This window comes from Sciurus carolinensis, chromosome 16 (assembly GCF_902686445.1).
Source record: "Sciurus carolinensis chromosome 16, mSciCar1.2, whole genome shotgun sequence".
NCBI lineage: Eukaryota > Metazoa > Chordata > Mammalia > Rodentia > Sciuridae > Sciurus > Sciurus carolinensis.
Window position 1 is genome coordinate 16,348,744 of NC_062228.1, and position 20,737 is coordinate 16,369,480.

The 20,737-nt window shown below is 42.2% G+C and overlaps 2 protein-coding genes across 2 annotated transcripts in view; both read right to left on the reverse strand.

Moving 5' to 3' along the window:
- The window catches only part of Tango6 (transport and golgi organization 6 homolog), a 171,538-nt gene extending 169,714 nt beyond the window's left edge, over nucleotides 1–1,824 (reverse strand). The window contains 1 exon segment of the mRNA XM_047530021.1: nucleotides 1,728–1,824. Coding sequence (XP_047385977.1) covers nucleotides 1,728–1,824 — 97 coding nt within the window.
- Nucleotides 1,825–8,516: 6,692 nt separating this feature from the next.
- Nucleotides 8,517–20,737, reverse strand: part of Cdh1 (cadherin 1) — a 74,155-nt gene continuing 61,934 nt past the window's right edge. Inside the window, exons 11-16 of the mRNA XM_047528055.1 lie at nucleotides 19,161–19,306; nucleotides 16,717–16,941; nucleotides 16,194–16,421; nucleotides 14,094–14,224; nucleotides 12,286–12,429; nucleotides 8,517–10,172 (exon numbers count right to left, since the gene is read on the reverse strand). Of these exons, the coding sequence (XP_047384011.1) occupies nucleotides 9,963–10,172; nucleotides 12,286–12,429; nucleotides 14,094–14,224; nucleotides 16,194–16,421; nucleotides 16,717–16,941; nucleotides 19,161–19,306 (1,084 nt within the window). The 3' untranslated portion in view covers nucleotides 8,517–9,962. The remainder of the gene's footprint in view (nucleotides 10,173–12,285; nucleotides 12,430–14,093; nucleotides 14,225–16,193; nucleotides 16,422–16,716; nucleotides 16,942–19,160; nucleotides 19,307–20,737) is intronic.

Sequence of the window (20,737 nt, forward strand, 5' to 3'; positions counted from 1 at the left end):
GGCACTCATTTACTATTATTAATAACTTCTTTTCACTTCCCATTTCTATGCTTCTTCTTCTTGTTACTGGAGACTGAACCAGGGGCATTTAACCACTGAGCGACATTCCCAGTCCTTTTTATTTTTTATTTTGAGGCAGAGTCTCCCTAAGTTGCTTAGGGTCTCACCAAGTTGCTGAGGCTGACTTTGAACTTGCACCTCCTGCCTTGGCTAGGATTACAGTTGTGCACCACCTCACCCAGCTCCCATCAGCATGGTGTAATGTTTGCAGTTGTTACAATTTTAGATCAAAAACTGACTGAGAACATCATCTTATGGCCTCTTATGTGCCCTTGTAATCCTAAAATCCCTCCCCCCACTATACATATTTCAATTAGGAGCAGGGTCATATTGCTGTTTTATTTCTCTATTGTGTGAGTGATACTGTGACTTGAACCCAGGGCCTAGGCACATACTAGATAAGAGCTCTACCTCTGAATTACACTCTTTTACTGGGAATTGAACTCAGGGGCATTCAACCACTGAGACACATCCCTAGTCCTTTTTTGTATTTATTTTATTTAGAGACACAGTATCATTGAGTTGCTTAGTGCCTGGTTGGTTGCTAAGGCTGGTTTTGAACTTGAAATCCCCCTGCCTCAGCCTCCCCAGCCGTTGAGATTACAGGCGTGCACCATGTTGCCCGGCTATACCCCCATCCTTTCTAAAACTTTTATTTTGAGACAAAGTCTGGCTAAATTGCCCAGGCTAGACTCTAATTTGCCATCCCCTTGCCTCAGCTTCCGAAGTAGCTGAAATTACAGGCCTGTGCCACAGTGCTCTTCTATCAGGATCCTATTTCTTAGGTCCTTTCCCCAAAATTCCAAAGCTCCAGATAATATCAGAGGCTCTGTACTGAATAATCTATCTTAGTCCAAGAAGAGGATTAGCTAGAGCTCGGTTCTAGGTCTGTGTTCTGTCACTGATTCTAATCTGATCACCTGATTTTTTTTAAAACTTAAGATAGGGTCTCTCTAAATAGCTGAAGCTGGCCTCGTTTGCGATCTTCCTGCCTCAGCCTCTGCTGGGATTACAGGCGTGCGCCACCGCGTTCCGCTGGACCACATGAACTTGGGCAGGTTACTTAATATCTTCTGTAAGCCTCCTGTCTGTGAGAGTAGGAGGTTCAACTATTCCCAAGATACCTTCAGAATCTAAACTGGGAAGACCTTGTTAACTCACCACGGAAGAGTAAATGTGACTGTAAATCCCTCCCACCAGACTGGAAATTTCTAAACATTTACTCTCCCCGGACCCAACGCAAACTTCACTGCTTCCTATTTTGGGACTCCAGGGCATTTTGTGAAATCTCGTGTCCACAGCAGCGCCCTCAAGCGGTTAGGACCTCACACGACACCTCACGGCGCCTAAATCCCTCCGAAGCTGTTTCCGCAGTGCCCACCTCGGACTGGTGTAGAATGAAATAATGGACACCGGGCGCTTAACAGTGCCTGGCAGGGAGAAGCCCTCAAGAGATGTTGGCTAGTACCAGTCTTGGACAGTTCCCATGCCCTCCTTGAGCCTCAGTCTCCCCAAGTTTGAAACGAGCCTGGACAATGCCCAAATCCCCTCAGCAGCAGGGTCCTGGCGAGCCTGAGGGGCGCACGCTGAGGGAGGAAGGCAGCGCTGGAAAAGTGGCCGCCCTAAGAATTCCGGGCGCTGCCCGGGGCCGAGATGTGTCTTCTCACCTCCCGGGCTCAACAGCAGTTTCAACGCTTCCAGAATCTGCTCCAGACCGCACGTCTCCACAGCCCCGCTGCCCACCGCCGGTCCCGGGGCCGCCATGACTGGAGTGGAACGTGACGCGTGCGACCTGCTCAGGCGCTTTGGTGGAACAGCGCTGTCGCCATGTTGAGTGTGGCAGGAGGCGCTGGGCGGGCTAGGGAGTGGAGCGTGCGGCGTGGGGCGGGGCCGACTGGGTCAGGAACGCCCCCTTCGCATAAATATTGGTTTTGAGTCGTCTTCCTCCCTGAACCTGGTGGTTGACAAAGGATAAGGCAGTTTCAGAACTCAGTATGATTAATTGCGGTATAAAGCAGAAGGTAGCGAAGCGGGAGGATCAGCGTTCCAGGCCATCCTGGGCAACTTGGCAAGACGTTGTCTGAAAATAAAATGAAAAGGAAACTGTGGATGTAGCTTGGCTGTGACCATAGCTCAGTGGTAATTCACCCCTGGGTTCAGCCCCCAGTTGTGGAAAAAGAAAGCAAAGGAGGGTGAGAGAGAAGGGGTGGGGGGCAGAAATCGCTTATCATTAAATAATATGTATTTCACCCGGGCGCGGTGGCACACGCCGGTAAATCCTAGTGACTCAGAAGACTGAGCCAGGAGGATCGCAAGTTCGAGGCCAGCCTGGACCACCTAGTGAGATTTTTGTCTTAAAATAAAAAGGACTGGGGATGTAGTTCAGTGGTTCAGTCCCCATATTGCAAATAAATCCCCAGTATTGCAAATGAATGAAATTAAATGTATTTCAATATGAAAATACTTGGGTATTGCAACATGGGAAGACAAAATGAGGTAGGTATCTGTTTACATATACTTATAGATAAGTTTGGATAAATAAAACCATTCAGGGCTGGGGTTGTGGCTCAGTAGTAGAGCGCTTGCCTAGCATGTGTGAGGCACTGGGTTTGATTCTCAGCACCACATAAAAATAAATAAAAATAAGAATATTGTGTCCATCTACAGCTAAACAATTTAAAAATAAAATAAAATAAGATAAAGACATTCAACGGAATACTGCTGATTTCTTTATAAGTAAGTGACATTTAAGAATAAATACATACAAAAAAGAATAAATATACATATATGCCCATCATGAATGTAATAGGTACAGATGTTGCTATTTGTGATTTTTTAAAATATTTTTTAGATGTTGATAGACCTTTATTTTTTATTCATTTATTTATGTGTAGTGCTGAGAATCGAACCCAGTGCCTCCCACATGCTAGGCAAGTGCTCTACCACTGAGCCACAACTGTGATATAGTTTTTGAAAGGGACTTCCAAAATTGATCTTTGTTCTACTTATCTGCTTGCTGTATTTCTAGAAAATTCAGGGTAGCAGGTGCAGTGGCACAGACCTGTAATCCTAGCAATTCCTGAGGTTGGGACAGGAGAGTTGGAAGTTCAAGGCCAGCCTCAGCAACTTAGTGAGGCCCTAAGCAACTTAACCAGAACCTGTCTCAAAATAAAAAATAAAAAGACTGGGGATATAGTTCGATGGTAAAGTGCCCCTGGGTTCAATCCCCAGTACCAAAAAAAGAGGAAAAAAAAAAGAAAATTGAGGGTATATTAAAAGAGTGCTCTCACAAGTTGTGTTTATATGTAGAACAGAGTGGGTTTAAAATTCACATAATCAGAAAAAAAAATTTTCACCTATATAAATCATGGTGGGCATTCAAAAGTTGCAGGACAATGCTTCTAAGGGCAGAACATTAGTGTACCTGAGTCTTCCCTCACTAAGTTGATTACGGTCCCCTATCAGGGTCACAATCCAAGAACACCACCCCCACTCTCACCACCCACTTTGAAAAAATCCTCTCTGAGACTCTGTAGGCTTGATTTCTTGCAGATGGCTGACCTTCAGCTTTAACTGCGTGGAGTCTAGGGGAGCAGATGTGCTCCATATGCAAGCCCATGGCCCTGGAGAAAGAAACTTTCCATTTAGTTCCTCTCTCTGAGCCTGTTAGGCCCCATTTCTCTGAGTTCCAGCCCAAATTTATTGACCATTTCCTAATCTCTAAAGTGAAGTGAAAACAGAATCATTTTCATAAAGCTACCAAAGAAAGTTAAAATGACACTGCTCCAAATACTTGGCAATTAGGAGGCTTAATAGAACCTGATCTTTCTCTCCATGTCTTCAAATAAAATCTTGCCAAAACATCTTTAAATTGGAAAAAAACATCTTTGAAGGAGAAATAAATGACCAACAAAATTACCATAACAGGGTGGACACAACCAGTCATCCCCTTGGTTAATAGAGGTCCTATAAAGAGTAGGGATGGCTGGGGATATAGCTCAGTTAGTGGAGTGCTTGCCTAGCATGCATAAGGCCCTGGGTTCAATCCCCAGCACCACCAAAAAGAAAAAAAAAAATAGGGACAATCCCAGGTAGAATCAGAGTCCTCTTCTAAGACTAATATACAGGCAATGAGAAAGTACTATACCAAGCACTGCCTGGTAGCCAGGGTCCTAATCCCTCCTAAATAGCCCAGCTGATCTTCGGTAGCTGTCGCAAGTACACAAAAGGGAAAAGCAGACTCAGAGATGTGGAAAGTGTTATGATGAGAAATGTGCTCCAGTTCCTGGGGTGCTGGTCTGTGTAGCTCTTCCAGTGTGTGAACCACTCCAGATTGCTTAAACTAACTTAGTGTTTGGTTACTAGCAAAGGAAAAAATAAGGATAATTTTGTTGTTGTTGTTTTTTTGTTTTTTTCTGTGGTGCTGGGTATTGAACCCAGGGCTTTGTGCATGTGAAGCAAGCGCTCTACCAACTGAGCTATATCCCCAGTCCAGGATAATGTATTTTTGTCATGCTATAATTGTATGTTGCTCTGATTATAAGGGTTTATAAAAAATGGTGTTTAAAAATTTTTTAAGGGGCTGGGGAGATAGCTCAGTCGGTAGAGTGCTTGCCTTGCAAGCTCAAGGCCCTGGGTTCGTATCCCCAGCACCCAAAAAAAAAAAAAAAAAAAAAAATTTTTTTTAAATTACCATAATGCTATTTCATTGTGTATTTTACCCTCCAGTATTTGTCACTAAACAAGTTTTTCTCAGTTACTATGGGTACAAGTTCATTTTGAAAATAATATTAAGTTGATTTAGAGGAGTTAAATATTTAGTGAAATGGGTATAATGCATTTTGTGGGGAAAACCCACCTCTGAGACTTGTGAGAATAGGGGCAAAAATGCAAGTGGGGGGCCCTCACACCACATGTGAGGGAGTGACTCGGGAGGCTGAAGCAGGTAGATGACAAGTTCAAGGCCAGACTTAGCAAATTAGCAAGACCCTAAGCAACTTAGTGAGACCCTATATCAAAAGAAAAAATAAAAAGGAGGGGGATGTGGTTCAGTGATAAAGCATCACTGGGTTCAATCCCCAGTATCAAATAGGTTGCTAAATATTTTATGTCTTCCTACCTAGAAAACGATAACATGTCAAAGTGGAGAATTCTCAGACTTCATCTCTGAACTCCACACTGGACATGGCAGCATGGGGGTGTCAGCCCCCTACTTGTAGCCTGACCCTCTTTACTCCTCACCATAGGCTCCATCCTGCACCATGAGGACTTTGTACTCACATAAGTGGATGCCCCAGCCCTGCACGTCCCTAGGCAACTTGCCTGCCCTCCACCACTCACTGGCCTGTGATTGCTCACATAGGAAGCTTGGTGCATCTTACCAAGGCAGACCAAGTGAAGAGGCCCACTTGCCCTGGAAGCAGGCTCAGGATGGTTGGGCAGGGAATTCCAAGGTCCTGGAACTGGAATTTGAAGATTTGGGGAATGGGGTAGTCAAGACTCCCAGACCTGATAGATTTCTTACTCAGAGGTAGGGGCATGTGAAGAAGGCCAGCTGGGGCCTCTGAAGCTTGGGTCCCAGGACTAAGGCCCTACCAGGCCACATAAAAAGGAGGTACTGGTGTGGAATTGACAAAAAATAATAGAATTCCCAGAACTGAGAACCCTTTATCTCAAATATTACGGAACCACACATCACTTTAATAATAATCCTTTAAGCTCTGTAAGCTTTGATATTGCAAATTTAAATGCATAATTTCAAAAGCAATGAAAATCTCATAAATTTTATTTACTTTTTCAGTACAGGGGACTGAATCCAGATAGAGGTAAACCCTCTATCACCAAGCTATGTCCCCAGACCATTTTATTTTTTGAGACAGGGTCTTACTAAGTTGCCCAGTCTGACCTCCTATCTCAGCCTCTCAAGTAGCTAGGATTACAGGCATACACACATGCCTGGCTCATAAAAAAATTTTTTTACAACAAAAACCAGATAAATCCCAGGTGGAACAGTGGGTGCACTTTAATGTGTGATAAGATGTTAGGAGTGTCGCAGTTTAACAAGACTTCAGTGTACATCGAGCTGTGTCTGAAGAAGGAAACATTCCCAGGCTTCTCTCGGCCTCAGGTCACACAAATAAGTTTTTAAATATTCTTTAGAATCAGATATCAAAACTTACGGGATTTTTAGCTTATAGGAATTAAAAGCATGGAAACTCCTTCCTCAGTTTGCTCTGGGTAGTTTTTTGTTTGCTTGTTTTACCAGGAATTGAACCTAGGGTTGCTTTAGCACTGAACTACATCCCCAACTCTTCAGTTGCTTAGGGCCTTGCTAAATTGCTGAGGCTGGTCTCAAACTTGTGATCCCCCTGGGATTTCAGGCGTGCACCCCCAGGCCTGGCTGCTCTGGGCAGCTTTGTTAAAACATGGAAGTACAGCCTGGGGAACCCCTGTAATATGCTATTAAATAAACAAGCATTACCACCCGATCCTCACAAAAGCTGTATCTAAGAGGGATCTGCCCCTTTGCAAAGAGCTATCTGGGGCTGTACAAGACACACACAATGCACTGTATTCATGTAAAACATGATCATTTGAAGCTGGCCAACAAGGAACCCATTACCAGGACTTGAGGGACAGCAGCTGAACAAGTCATCAAAGCAGGCTGTGGGTGTTTGCTTAACCCAGAACCATCAACACTAAGAGCACTCAATGACTATCAATGGCTGTTTTACAGAAACAGAAAAGACCCTAGCAAATTAAGTGATCTTAGGGAGATTATCTTTTAAAGTCACAAGTGATAACTAGAATGGTTGCATTCTATTTCCATAATTGGCCAATTTTTTTTTTTTTTTTTTTCTTTTGGACAGTGCTGCAGATTCAACCTAGGGCCTTGAACATGCTAAGCAGTACTCTACCACTTTCCCGGTTAATTTATTGAAGGTTGTCTCTTCCCCCATGGAGTGGTTTCGGCACCATTGTCAAATACCATTTGACCACACATGAGATTTATTTCCGAGCTCCTTATTTCTCCCCAAAATTTTGTTTTGAAATACCTTAAACCCGAAGATAAATGGAAAGAGTACAAGAATGCTTATATACCTTTCACCTAGATCTAGGCATTATATTTTGCCATATTTGCTTTCTCACTAGCTCTTAGTCTAAACTTTGTTTGAACAATAAGTTAAATTCCAGATGTCATGACACTTTATCCCTTCAGCATGTACATTCTAAGGGTTCCCTTAGAACCATGCACCCATTATTGGCACCCAAGATTCATTTAGAGATATCACTTACTATATGATTCATATTCAACCCCCCAGTTTCGCCAAAAGGTCTTTTTATAGATTTTATATTTTCACTCCAAGCCATTCCATGGGTGGCTCCTCAAAAGTTAAACATAGAACTAATTACATGACCCAATTCCACTCCTAGGTATATTCCCAAAAGAATTGAAAGCAGGGATTTGTACACCAGTGTTCATTTCAATAGAAAAATGCAGAAAAAGGTAGAAACAACCCAAAATAAGTGGATAAACAAAATGCGGTATATGCATACAACAGATTTTTCAGCCCTAAACAGGAATAGGATTCCAATACATCCTAAAATATGAATGCACTTTGAAAATTATACTAAGCACGCCAGAGACAAAAATACAAATAAATTTCACTTATATGAACTATATAGAATAGGCTAATTCACAGAGAAAGAAATAGAACAGAAATGAAAAAGTTTTAGAAAAAGAGATGATGGTAATATAACATTTTGAGTTGAATTATATGCCTAAAAATGGTAGAATGAAGAGTTTCAGTCTGGGATGGTGAAGAGTTTTGAAAATGGACAGTGATGACAGGTGCACAATAATGTGAATGTGTTGAATTTTATACACGACAATTTTAAAAAGTATACAAAGGGAAAAAACTCACATCCCTCCAGTGGGGGGGGGGGGGAGGAGTTGTCAGCCCATCCCAAGCACTCTCGGCAGCACTATTGACATTTTGAGCTGGATAATTTCTTGTGTGGGACTGTCCTGTGCATTTTGGGATGTTTAGCAGCATCTTGGCCTTGACTTGATGACAGAAGCACCTCCGAGGTGTCTCCAGAGATTGCTCAATGTTCTGTGGCAAAGGGGGCCACAACCTTCCTCAGTAGAAAACCACTGGCCTATGCTGGCATTGCTGACTAGGTAAGTGTTGCTTGAAACTTTGCTTTTGGGAGTCTTCCATTGACCTTGGAATTTTATTGGTTTCACCACAGGCTATATGGATGGACAATCTTTGAACAGTTACCTTTTGCATATAGTTTCCCCTTCTCTGTCCCAAGTAGAATAACTAAAAATTCTGGAGAGGTCATTTCACCCTGAGGCTTCTTTCTCCACACCTTGAATGAGTTCACCCCCACCCTCTTCCTTTTGCCTTGCTTAGAATTCCAGTGGAACCAAATCAAACAAGTTTGACAATGATTTAACAAAATTCTTTAATAAAATTTATAAAAATGCTTCCTTGAGAATAAATTTCTCAGCTTGAATTGTTTTCTTCTTCCACTCCCAAAGAAAATACAAAATTATTAGCACCCACACACATACACTCAAAACTACAGTGACATTCTCTATGACAACTATATCAGATAGTTTCAAACACAAAAATCAAGACAATTCCAACAATTGATTGCAGACATGATTTTTTTTCCTTCCCAAAACAGTTGACAGTAAAACAATTTTATAAAACTCTTCAGTACTTGTCAAAAGTTGAAATTTGCATTTTGAATTAAAAAAAAAAAAGAAATTCAAATTAGTCATTTTCCTCCCCTTAACACCAATTAGGGCAGTATTTACTTCTTGCTTCTAAGAGGGAAAAAAAAAAAGGAATTTCTAATAGCTACAGTTTTTCTGTGCACAGTTGGAATCAGGCAACTATGTCCAGATCAGCAAGTGTTTTCTGTAGACACCATTAAAAGCAGGCACTTGGGGATTCTGGGCTTTGGGTACGAACCATGGTATAAAGATCCTAGGTAGGAAACATGCTGAGATCCCTCCATTCTGCCAGAATTTTCAGGGATAGAGACAAAACCACCTTAACTGTCCTCAGCATGTTTGCTAAAAGACCAGGCTTAGTGACAAGCTCTCCACCATCTCCAAGTCCATCTTTCAAACTTCCTCTCTGGCTTTGGCTGCAGCACTGTAGGCACTACTCTACATCCCAGAACATACTGCTCTTTTGTGTCCGTGATAAATAAACAATAAGCATTAAGTGGCACCGGAAAATTCACCACACTTTCTAGTCCAGGTTCCCATACAGAACCAAAGTACCCTGTAATGACATTCACATAGCAAACCTGGACTGAGAACAAGTAAATGCATAGATGCCCATTTCAAGTCAGTACTCAGGAGATGGAGAACCCCTGTGTGGGGCAGAGCAACAGAATTCAGGATTAAGGGTGGAGACTAGAACACAGGACACACCAGTGCACTGATGGGGAAAAAGCACACAATTAAAAAAAAATCTTTATATATATATATATTTACACACAAAACAGAGCTAGGACAATTGCTCTTCCCCTTCCTTTTAGACATGAGACCACGTCCCTTAGGGAAATCTACACGTGGCTAGGAGAACCTTCTGAAACTAAAGTTTGTTCTTTTGAAATACTAAAAATTCGGGGAGCTTTGTGACATCATCACTCTGTGAAGACTGACAAAAGAAAAAACCAAGATTCAAGCACTAAGTCAAAACCTTTCTAACATACACAGATTAGCGCTACAAAGTGGAAACAACTATCTGTACTGCATCGCCCATCAGTCTCTCCCCCAGGAACTCAGGTCAAGGGAAGGCGGCTGAAAACCCCCAGCAACATCGCTCCGCATTTCCCATCACTCGGGCCCAAGGACCCCACTCTCGAGTGCCCTAGTCGTCCTCGCCACCCCCGTACATGTCCGCCAGTTTCTTGAAGCGATTGCCCCATTCGTTCAGGTAGTCATAGTCCTGGTCCTGGTCCGACTCCGAGGAATTCAGCGAGCTGAGACTAGCAGCTTCAGAACCGCTTCCTTCATAGTCAAACACGAGCAGAGAGTCATAAGGGGGCGCTGTGGGGTCACTATCAGCCGCCTTCAGGTTCTGAAGAAGAGAGACAAGGAGGTGTTTCAGTAAAAGGAACAGTATACTCCCGGGCACCAGAATGCACTGGAGGCAGGACGCCCCCTGTGGTGCTTCAGGTCACACGTGATGCAAGATGATGCAACCAGACTGTAGGTCACCACTGAGCAGTTAACACAAACAATAGCCATTTATAGTACAACCTGGCATCCAAAGGCGGACACAATATATTGTTGATGAGAAGGGAAAATTACAGGAATACATGAAGAATGTTTTCCCCCTAAATCAAAACTATAAATTTTATATAGGTAAGGAAAGAACAGGCACCAACCAATCAGGATGGGGCTTTCTTAAATCAGGGTGGGGATTCTCATGTCCCCAGTTAAGATGGAGAGAGGCTAGAAATAATGAGGATATAGTATATACAGACTGCATTTCAGTTGGAAAAGTCTAGAAGGATGAAAGTGTAATTATTATCATTAGAAGTTAATTCTGAGCCAGGTGCAGTGGCACAGGCCTATAATCCCAGTGGCTTGGGAGGGTGAGACAGGAGAATCTTGAGTTCAAAGCCAGCCTCAGCAACTTAGCAAGGTCCTAAGCAACTCAGCGAGACCCTGTCTCTAAACAAAATATAAATAAGTGCTAGGGATATGGCTCAGCACTCCTGGGTTCAATCCTCAGTGCCCCCCCCCCAAAAAAAAAGTTAACTCTAGGAAGTGGAGTGGGGGAAACTGAGGAAGGGCTTGCATGTTCTTTTCTTTATATACCTTTTCAAAATTTATATTTTTTAAATAGCAAGCATAATTTTAAAAAACTACAAATAAATGTGATGACTTGCAAACGAATGTGAATTGGGAATAGGATCTGAATCCAGATGTATCCAAAATGAATGGTGAGCTGGATGCAGTGGTGCACACCTGTATTTCCAATGATTTAAGAGGCCAAGGCAAGAGGATGGCAGATTTGAGGCCAGCCTCAGCAACTTAGACTTTGTCTCAAAATAAGAAGTAAAGAGGACTGGTGATTGTAGTTCAATGGTAAAGCACCTCTGGGCTCAATGTCCAGTACCATAAAAAAAAAAAAAAAGGGAGAGGGGGTCCTTCCTGTTTCCCAAGAATCCAGTGATTTGAATGGATGTAACTTGGCTACCCCACCTTGCTGCATTGTTTTGTATAGTCCTCAGTGTTAGTGACTCCCACAAGAGACTATGTAAAACCAGTCTCGGCCTCCAATGACCACTAGACTATCAGACTTGTCCTGAAAATAACTGAATAAATGATCAGGTGAAATAGTTTAAGAGAAGGAAAGTCTTTGTTGGACTGTTCCCTCACTAGGTTATTTGGTCATCTCACTCCTAGTTCTTTATTTTATCCTGAGCTAATGAATTTAATGCCTTATTTTTCTCCCCTGCAGGTAGGAACCACCTGTGCCAGTTCCGGCCAGTAACATTTTGGGCCAATTCCTTTCTTGAATACAAAGATGATGTACTAGAAGAAAGATTTCTGTCTTCGGCTCTGCCCCTCCTGCTTCTTCCTGATTGAAATATAGACTCGAGGCCTGGCAGTGATCACAAGGCATCAAGCATGAGAACAAGGATCCCAGTGCTTAAGAGCATACAATGGAGAGTGGAACAGCCCCGTGTACCAGCCAGGACAGTGTACCCCAGCCTTCTGTTTACACAAGGTAAACCCACTCCTATCTAAGTTTCTCAGTCTAGAGCAGAATGAATTTCTGACACATATAATATAGATTTTATTTTTCTGGCCCTCAGGTAGACTGTGATGCACATTTAACATTATGCCCCAACCAGTGGTGAGATCCCATTGAAACCAAACTCAACTTACTTTGCATCCCTTAATGGCATTTCTAGATCTATTAATTCCGTTCAAGCAATTCTTGGTTTTGTCCTGTAGACTTTGCAAATCCCCTAAGACCAATTCAAAGAGCTATCCGTTCTAAAGTTCATAGAAGATAAAAAAATAAAGAATAGGACTCAGGGATTAGGCAGGCTAAAAGCATGATAAAGGGATGAAGCTAAAGATTCTTTTTCTTGTTTTTATTATTTTGTTTTCCTCTCTTTTACTCTGGAGTTTAGAGATACATTGTGCTTTGATTTTCAACTTTGCTTACTTACTTCATCGATAAAATTTCCAATTTCATCAGGATTGGCAGGGCGGGGACGATACTGGGGTACACTCAGGAGGGTTGGTGCTACATCATTACGAGTCACTTCCGGCCGGGCATCCAGGCCTCTGTGCAACTGGCTCAAGTCAAAGTCCTTGGAGAAAAATGTAAAGGTATGACAAAAAGAAAAAGCCACATATATAAAGCTATGTTTTCGTTATGCCTTGACTGCCAACTATATGATATTTACCAGCATGTGCCCAATTTAATATAAAATGACAGTTTTCAAATTAAGTGTCTCTCAAGTAGCATCGAAAGAAAACAGCTTGAGGGCTGGAGAGGTAGCTCAGCTGGTAGAGTGCTTGCCTCACAAGGCCCTGAGTTCGATCCCCAGTACCGCCAAAAAAAAAAAAAGAAAACAGCCTGAAACATGTAGCACTGGAGATGAATATAAACTGTTGTGTCTTACTTGCTTTCCATAGGATATAATTATTAGGTTATTAGTCAGCAGACATTCACTCTCTTCCCACCAGTGCCTCTGTGAGAAGAGTACACATGCATTCATCTTGGCCTTTGTCACATGACTTGCTTTCAGCCACGAGACAAAAGGCAAAAGCTTGAAAGGCCCTGGCCTGCTTGTACGGAGCAGGAGTAGACCTGGACACAACTTGAAACTTAGAGTCATTCAGCAAAAATCTGCCCAGGTCAGTGAGTGTGAACCCCACTGATAGTAGCAACTGCCCCAGCTAATCCACAAATGCCTGAGAAAGACACGTTTATTATTGTGCGCCACTGGAATCCTGGGCTTGTGCACTATATGGCAGTATCCCGATAACTGCTCATTGATAGAACATATCTGGCACCCTCCAATTAGACTTGAAAATGCCTTGAAATCTGGAACACTTGAGTAAGGCAAGTAAGCACATTTGCACAATCAGGAAAAACAGAGACCTCAAGAATTAAATATCTCAGACTGGGGGTGCAGCTCAGTGGTAGAGCACTTGCCTCACATATTCAAGGACTGGGGTTCGAGCTCCAATCCCACACTCAGACACACATACAAGGCATGGTAGCACATACCTGTAATCCCAGTGATTTGGGAGACTGTGGCAGGAAAATTGCAAATTAGGACCAGCCTCAGCAACTTAGCAATTTAGTGAGACCCTATCTCAAAATTAAATTAAAAAAAAAAAAAAATCAAAAAGGTATAGCTCAGGAGAAAACTATTGAGTTCAAGCTCCAGTACTGAGGGGGAAAAAAGATTTAACCTCTAAAAAAGCAAAAACCAGTTTGGCCTAACTAAAAACTCAAGAGAAACCAAATATTAAAGTAGGTCAGGGGCTGGGGAGATAGCTCAGCTGGTAGAGTGCTTGCCTCGCAAGCACAAGGCCCTGAGTTCAATCCCCAGTACCAAAAAAAAAAAAAAAAAAAAAAAAAAAAAAAAAAAAAAATTTAAAATAGGTCATTACTCTACAATAATTCCTTCAAATTATCTCCAATGACAACTTGATTGAAGTTCTTTGTTTTGTCCTAACCATACAAAGAGTGTAGGCTCTGGAGCCAGACTAGGTGTGTGACCTTGGGCAAGTCACTCAACTGTTCTCTGCCTCAGTTCTCTCATCTGGATGTAGGACAGTAAGCAATGAATAAATGCTAGCTATAATGATGACACCTAATGACAATGCCCATCTTGGGGGTGGTTTTCCTTAAGAACAATACGCAGAGTGGCATGGCTATTTCCGACGTCTGCCTTCTTCTCATCATTGCTTCTTCCACATAAGCAGATCGCCACTGAGCTTTTATGTTTTTAAAACTCACCTGGTCTTCTTCTCCGCCTCCTTCTTCATCATAGTAATAAACATTGTCCCTGGTGTCATCTTCTGGTGGCAGTAAGGGCTCTTTGACCACCCCTCTCCTCCGAACAAACAGCAGAAGCAGCAGAAGCAGAACTGGAGGGGGAGAGAGGGAGAGAGTGATGGAAGCTGGCAAGGAAGGCCGGAAGCCACCGTCACAGAGCACCGGCAACTTGCATCCTAGACCGGAGGCAGCAGGCAGCCACTGGCCACCTTTAACACATATGTAATCAACCCACATGACACTCATGTCCTTGAAGTTAATAAATGTAATACCACATAGCAGACAATGATGCTTGAATTTTAGTGTGTTCTTTAACTTCCAGGTGGATCTTAAAACCAATCATGGTCATTTCTTCAGATTCTGGGGCAAAGTGTTCTAGGCAGAGGAAACAGTAGGGGCAAAGGCCCTGAGGCAGACGTGTGCTTGATGTGATTGAGGAAGGGTGAAGAGGCCAATGTAGCTGAAGTGGAGAAGAGGCTGGGAGGGACCATTGTAAGGACTTTGGCTTTGATTCTGAGTTGGAGCCATTCAAGGTTTGTGAGCAGGGCTGCTGGGCCAGCCTGATGTGACTAATGCATGCCTGTGATTGTTAATCTGTTACAGGAAGTGGACTCAGAATCAAAATCACCTGACATGTTAAAATAAAGATTGTGAATGAAGGGAAGGGAGGGGGCAGGATAGGAAAGACAGTGGAATGAATCTATTTTACCTTTCCTGTATATGTATACAAACACACCACAGTGAATCTCCACATCATGTAAACCACAAGACTAGGATCCCAATTAGAATAAGATATATTCCATGTTTGTATAAATACCAAAATATACTCTACTATCATGTATAATTAAAAAGAACAAATTAAAAAAAAAAAAAGATTGTATAAGCAAGCTCAAGCTTTGAACTCTATTTCCAAAGTTTTCACCTGATCTTGAGATTATATATAATTAGGATACATATGTCACTTAAAAAAATGATATTATATTCTTCATTGTGAATGGAAAAAAAAAAAGGACTCTGTTTTTTTTTGTTGTAACAATGTAATTCTCTAGTTTAAGATCTTTGGATGGAAACTCTGTATACTCACTGCTCTGCCATGGCCTGTCTCTGCCTAGGGGATGTGGCATGGATGAGATGCTCCAAGCTGCAAACAGTTCCTATCCACGCAGAACTTACAGTCAGAAGCACCTTATGGTTGGTTTCCCAAGGGATTTTTTTTCCCCCATTTACTTTTAGACCTGTTTATTTTTGGCTTTACTTAGAATATCCATGAGGATAGATATTTTGTTTTGTCCACTGATAGCTCCAGCATTCAGAGCAGTGCACAGCACTCAAATATTGAAATAACTGCATGAATGAGCAAATGAACATACTGTTGCAACAGTGTAGCTTTAGCAAATAGGTTAAATCTAGCAAGTTTGTATTTGGAAATTTCTCATTAATTATATATCCTGGAAAACCTGGTTATTGATATTAGTATGCATGGTTCTGGCATAATGATTTTTCGTTGTTTTTTATAGATAAACATGATAGTAGAGTGTATTTTGATAGCATACATACATGGAGTATAACATTCTAATTTGGATCCCATGCTTGTAGTTGTACATGACGTGGAGTTTCACTGGTGGTATGTTCACAAATGAACATAGGAAATTTATGTCCGACTCACTCTACTTTCTCAAGGGATGCTTCTTATCAGTGCTCCCAGTGTCTGACATAAAGCCTGGTACCAAAAAAGCAGTTAAATACTGGTGGAATGCAAGAAAAGCTTCATGTGCTTGTGTCCCACCTGTGTGCACTCAAACTTGGGAAGCATTGAGGGAGGAAAAGAAACAAAACAGATGAACCCCGAGTCCCCCTGACTTCATGAACAGGGTTTCTCCCATGCCTGGATGGCTTACCTCCAACATGTTCAGTAAAAGACAAACTTCTCCTTTATTTAAACCACTGTACTTGAAAGTCTCTTTCATCTTCTAACCAGTACCTTAACAAAAGTTCTTTCTAGGAAATAACCCCTCCCCACTTGAGAATCCAAAGGCTGAACCACGTGCCAGTTGCACTTACTTAGGAAAGCAAGGATCCCGCCAAGAATCCCTAGAATGGCAGGAACTTCCAGTGTCGCTTCTGCGAACTTCACCCTTATGCAGTTGTTGACAGCTCCCTCACAGTCACACACATGGACGTCCAAGGTGGTCACCTGGTCTTTGTTCTGATTATCCATGAGCTTGAGATTGATTTTGTAGTCGCCCACCTCTAAGGGTTTCTTTGGCTTCAAAATGATGGACTCTTGGGCTGGGGGAAGCAAAACAAATGAATGGGATCAGGAGAAGACAGCTAAACAAACAAACAAAAGTAAATTGAGAGGGAAATAAAGATGCTCCAAAGCTGAGTGAAGAAAACAGAGCTGCTTGGGGTTTTGGTTACTGGGCAGTAGGTCACAGACAAAATAAGAGGAAAGGAAAGAGACCTCTGGGGCAATGCCACGAGTTTAGAAGGCACCAGAGCAAATATCAAAGGAAAGAGGTGGCAGGTAGAGCGGGAAGGGAAATTGAGCAACAGGCAGGGAGAATCAAGTTCAAGTTCCCACCTGGATCATTGTACTCAATGGTCCAATTCACACTTGCGCCATGAGTTAGTTCTGCTGTGAAAGGTGAAGTGTTGGGGGGAAGATCTGGATCTACGATGTTGATGACATGAGGTTGTGGATTCTTCTGGCAGAACTGCACATTTCGAGGTTCTGGTATGGGAGCATTGTCATTTACGTCAGAGAGAATCAAGAGAAGGGTTCCTGTTCCAGTGGCAATTGGAGAACCTAAGAGAAAACACAGAGGAGATGTCACCACTCAGAAATATTAATGAAGCCTGGCATGGTGGCGCATTCCAGCAACTCAGGAGGCTGAGGCAGGAGGATTGCAAGTTTGAGGCCAGCCTCATCAACTTAGTGAGGCTGTAAGCAACTTAGCAAGACTATGTCTCAAAATAAAAAATAAAAAGGGCTGGGGATGTTGCTCAGTGGTTCAACACTCCTGGGTTCAATCTCTGGTACCAAAAATAAATAAGTAAATAAATAAGCAAACAAGCAAACAAACTTTACAGAAAATTTTCTTTTAATGAGCTAGTAGATTTTTCTGAATAAACTTCATTCTCCTTTTAGACTGTATGTTAAAAGGCAAGGCAAAGGCTGGGGATAGAGTGCAGTGGTAAAGTGATTACCTAGCAAGTGTGAGGCCCTGGGTTCCACACTTAGCACTGCAGGGAAAGACAATTTGCAAAATTAAAGCAACACTTAACTCCATTTATGTGTGATGTGTCAAAATGCATTCTACTGTCATGTATAGCTAATTAGAACAGCAATGAAGAAAAAAAAAAAAAAAAAAAAAGCAACCCTTACAGAAACCACTCAGAACATCAGCCCTTGGCTGTGATTATTTAGGTCAGGGTCAGCATCTCTTTATGGATTTTCTATGGCTGGCTGCAGGCTACAATAGCAACAGAGACTGTATAGTTTTGTAGAGCCTGAAATGTTTACTCCCTGGTCCTTTATAGAATGAGTTTGCCACCCTTGGTTGACTGGAGAGTCCCCAAGAAGCTGGGGTTCGCTGCAGGTTGAAGCAATGGGCTAGCTCTCTGCTCTGCAAATGGAGCCTCATGATGGTCTTCCTTGCCTGGCCCTTTCCTTTCCACATGGTCAAACCAGATTACTACTTCAACAGGTTAGCGGGTGACAATGGGAAGAAAATTAACCACGGGAAGCTTGTAGATCTCTTTACAAGTAATTTGACCTCAAAACATCTATCTGAGGGAAATGCCTGTGAACAGAGGCATATACAAGGATGTCCACTCACCAATCATGGAATAAAAATTGCAAACGACCCGTGTCCTTTGATATGTGAATGACCAAATTATGCTACACCCAGATAACTTTTTGTTTTGGGGGGTAATGGAGCTCGAACTCATGGCCTCATGCATGCTAGGCAAGTACCCTACCACTGAACCACATCCCCAACTCCAGATAATACCATTCTTAAAAAGAGATATGTCTATCCTATGCCATGGCAGACCTTTGTGTCTTTGGAGGAGGGATGGGGGTCTTGGGAAAGGGGAGATTGAACCTAGGGGCCCTTAACCACTGAGCCACATCCCCAACCCTTTTTATTTTGAGAGAGGGTCTCGATTAGTTGCTGAGGCTGGCTTTGAACTTGTGATACTCCTCCCTTAGTCTCCCAAGTTGCTAAGTTTATAGGCATATGCCACCAGGCCCAGCAAATCTCTGTCTTAAAGACACTGTCAAATTAAGAAAAAAAAAAAAAAAAAAAAAAAAAAAAAGTTTGTTTTTCAGTGTTAGAGGTGGAACCCAGGGCCTTACACATGCTACACAAGAGTACAACTGCTCAGCTATATATCAGCCCCCAAAATTTAAAATTTAAACAATATGAATAATGTTTTTATAACATAACAAAATTTAAAAAACCTTAAACCAATATAATAAACCATATTTATAAAAGTGTATTCAAACATACAGACATAATCTGTGCACACTCACACCTAACTGATGATAAAAATGCCAGTCCTGGGCTGGGGAGATAGCTCAGCTGGTAAGAGTGCTTGCCTCACAAGCACAAGGCCCTGAGTTCGATCCCCAGTAACGTGCGCAAAAAAATAAAAAAGCCAGTCCTTAGATAATTCGTGACAGACACTATTCTAGGAGTGTTTAACACCCGTTAACTCATGTAATCTGGATGGAGTGTATCGTTTTGCTAGATGAAGGAACTGACAGGTATAAAATTAAAAGTAAGTGCGAGGTCACACAGGTGTTAAGCCACAGACCTGGGGCCCCCATGGGAAAGGAGGGGGTGGTAGGCATAGACAGGGACAGGGGAAAGGAATTACTTGACTCAAATTATTTGTATTTTTGATACAAATAATGAGAATTCTCATCTAAAATTAAAAAGACTGAACTCATCTCCAAAAGAAAAGCAAAGGGGCAAGGGAGGCAAGGGGGCCAGGAGGGTGGGGCCACGGGTGACCTACCATTGTCTGTGGCAATGATGAGGGCCGTATACGTGCTATTCTTCACATGCTCAGTGTTCTCTCTGTCCAGTTCAGCCCGAGTGGAAATAGCACCAGTGTCTGGATTAATCTCCAGCCAGTTGGCAGTGTCCCTCCAAATGCGATACCTGAAAAGTTGCAGGCTCTGGCTTAGCGTGGGAACATCAAAATGCACAGAGCTAGAGAAGACCAAGGTACCTCCTTATTTATATATGGTTATTTCCAATATTTTTATTTTAAGAACTATCAACTCTGTATAAAAGTTGCCAGAATAATAGGATGGCCATCCATGTACCCTGCTCCTAGATTTACCCCCAGCCTGTTTTAGAAGGGCTGGGGATCAATTCCAAGGCCTTGCACAAGCTAGGTGAGCATTCTACCACTGAGCTACATCCCTAGCCATTGTTAATATTTTGTAGCATTTGCTTTCTCAAACTATATATTCTCACATACACACATAATTTCTTATTTTGTTAAGTCATTTGAGAATGAGTTGATGGTGTCATGTTCCTTTACTTACCTATACTTCAATGTATTATCCTAAGAACAGAAGCATTCATATATACATATGTGAATAAATATGTAAGTCTGTAAAATATGTAAATTTGTATAGTCTCAATCACAAATTGATTTTCTTTTCTTTCTTTCTCCCTTTCTTGTGTGGTACTGGGAACTGAAGTTTATTTTGGAGACGGGGTCTCACTACATTGCCCAGGCTGGCCTTGACTTGCAATCCTCCTGCCTTAGCCTCCCAAGTAGCTGGGATTATAGGCGTGTGCCACCACACCAGCCTCACATATTGATTTTCAGTTCAGGAAACAAAACTCTTGACAGAATACTATTATGTCTTTTATAGTGATCTTGTGCCCTCCCCGATTCAGAATGCAATCTGCTGTTAGTAGCTCCAAGTTCTCTCTGCCCAGCCCCAATCACACAGAAATGGAACCAGTGTCCAGATCAATATCCAGCGATCCAATGGCTCATCAGTGGCATTTGGCTGACATGTCTCTAGTTTCCATCAATCTGGACCCACGCCTTGCCTTTTCCTTCTTGTACCTAACATTTTTAAAATGGGTGGGCCAGTTGTTTGTGTGCCTCAATTTTAGATTGTCTAATTGTTCCCTTTTGCAGGGTGAGAGGGGATGAAAACCCTGTAGAGGTGAGGTTGTGTCCTTCTTGGTGTTTCACCTTAGAAGGCACATGATGTCCCTCTGTTCTTTTATTGGTGATGTCAACTTTGATCACTTGGATAAGGAAAAGTCACTGGACTTCTTCACAAGAAAGGTATCTTCTCTTTGTAGTTAATCTATAATCTAGCAGAAGACCATTTGGGAATATCCTGTTCACCCATTTTACACAATGAACTTAATATCTATGAGTAATTCTTGCCCAAAGCAATGCTTACTAGGAGCCTTATATAATCATAATCATCATCATCACCACCACCACCACCACCACCACCACCATTTTTGGTACTAGGAATTGAACCCAAGGATGCTTTACCACTTTGAGTTATATTCCCAGCCCTTTTTATTTTTTAGTTTGAGACAGGTTCTCAC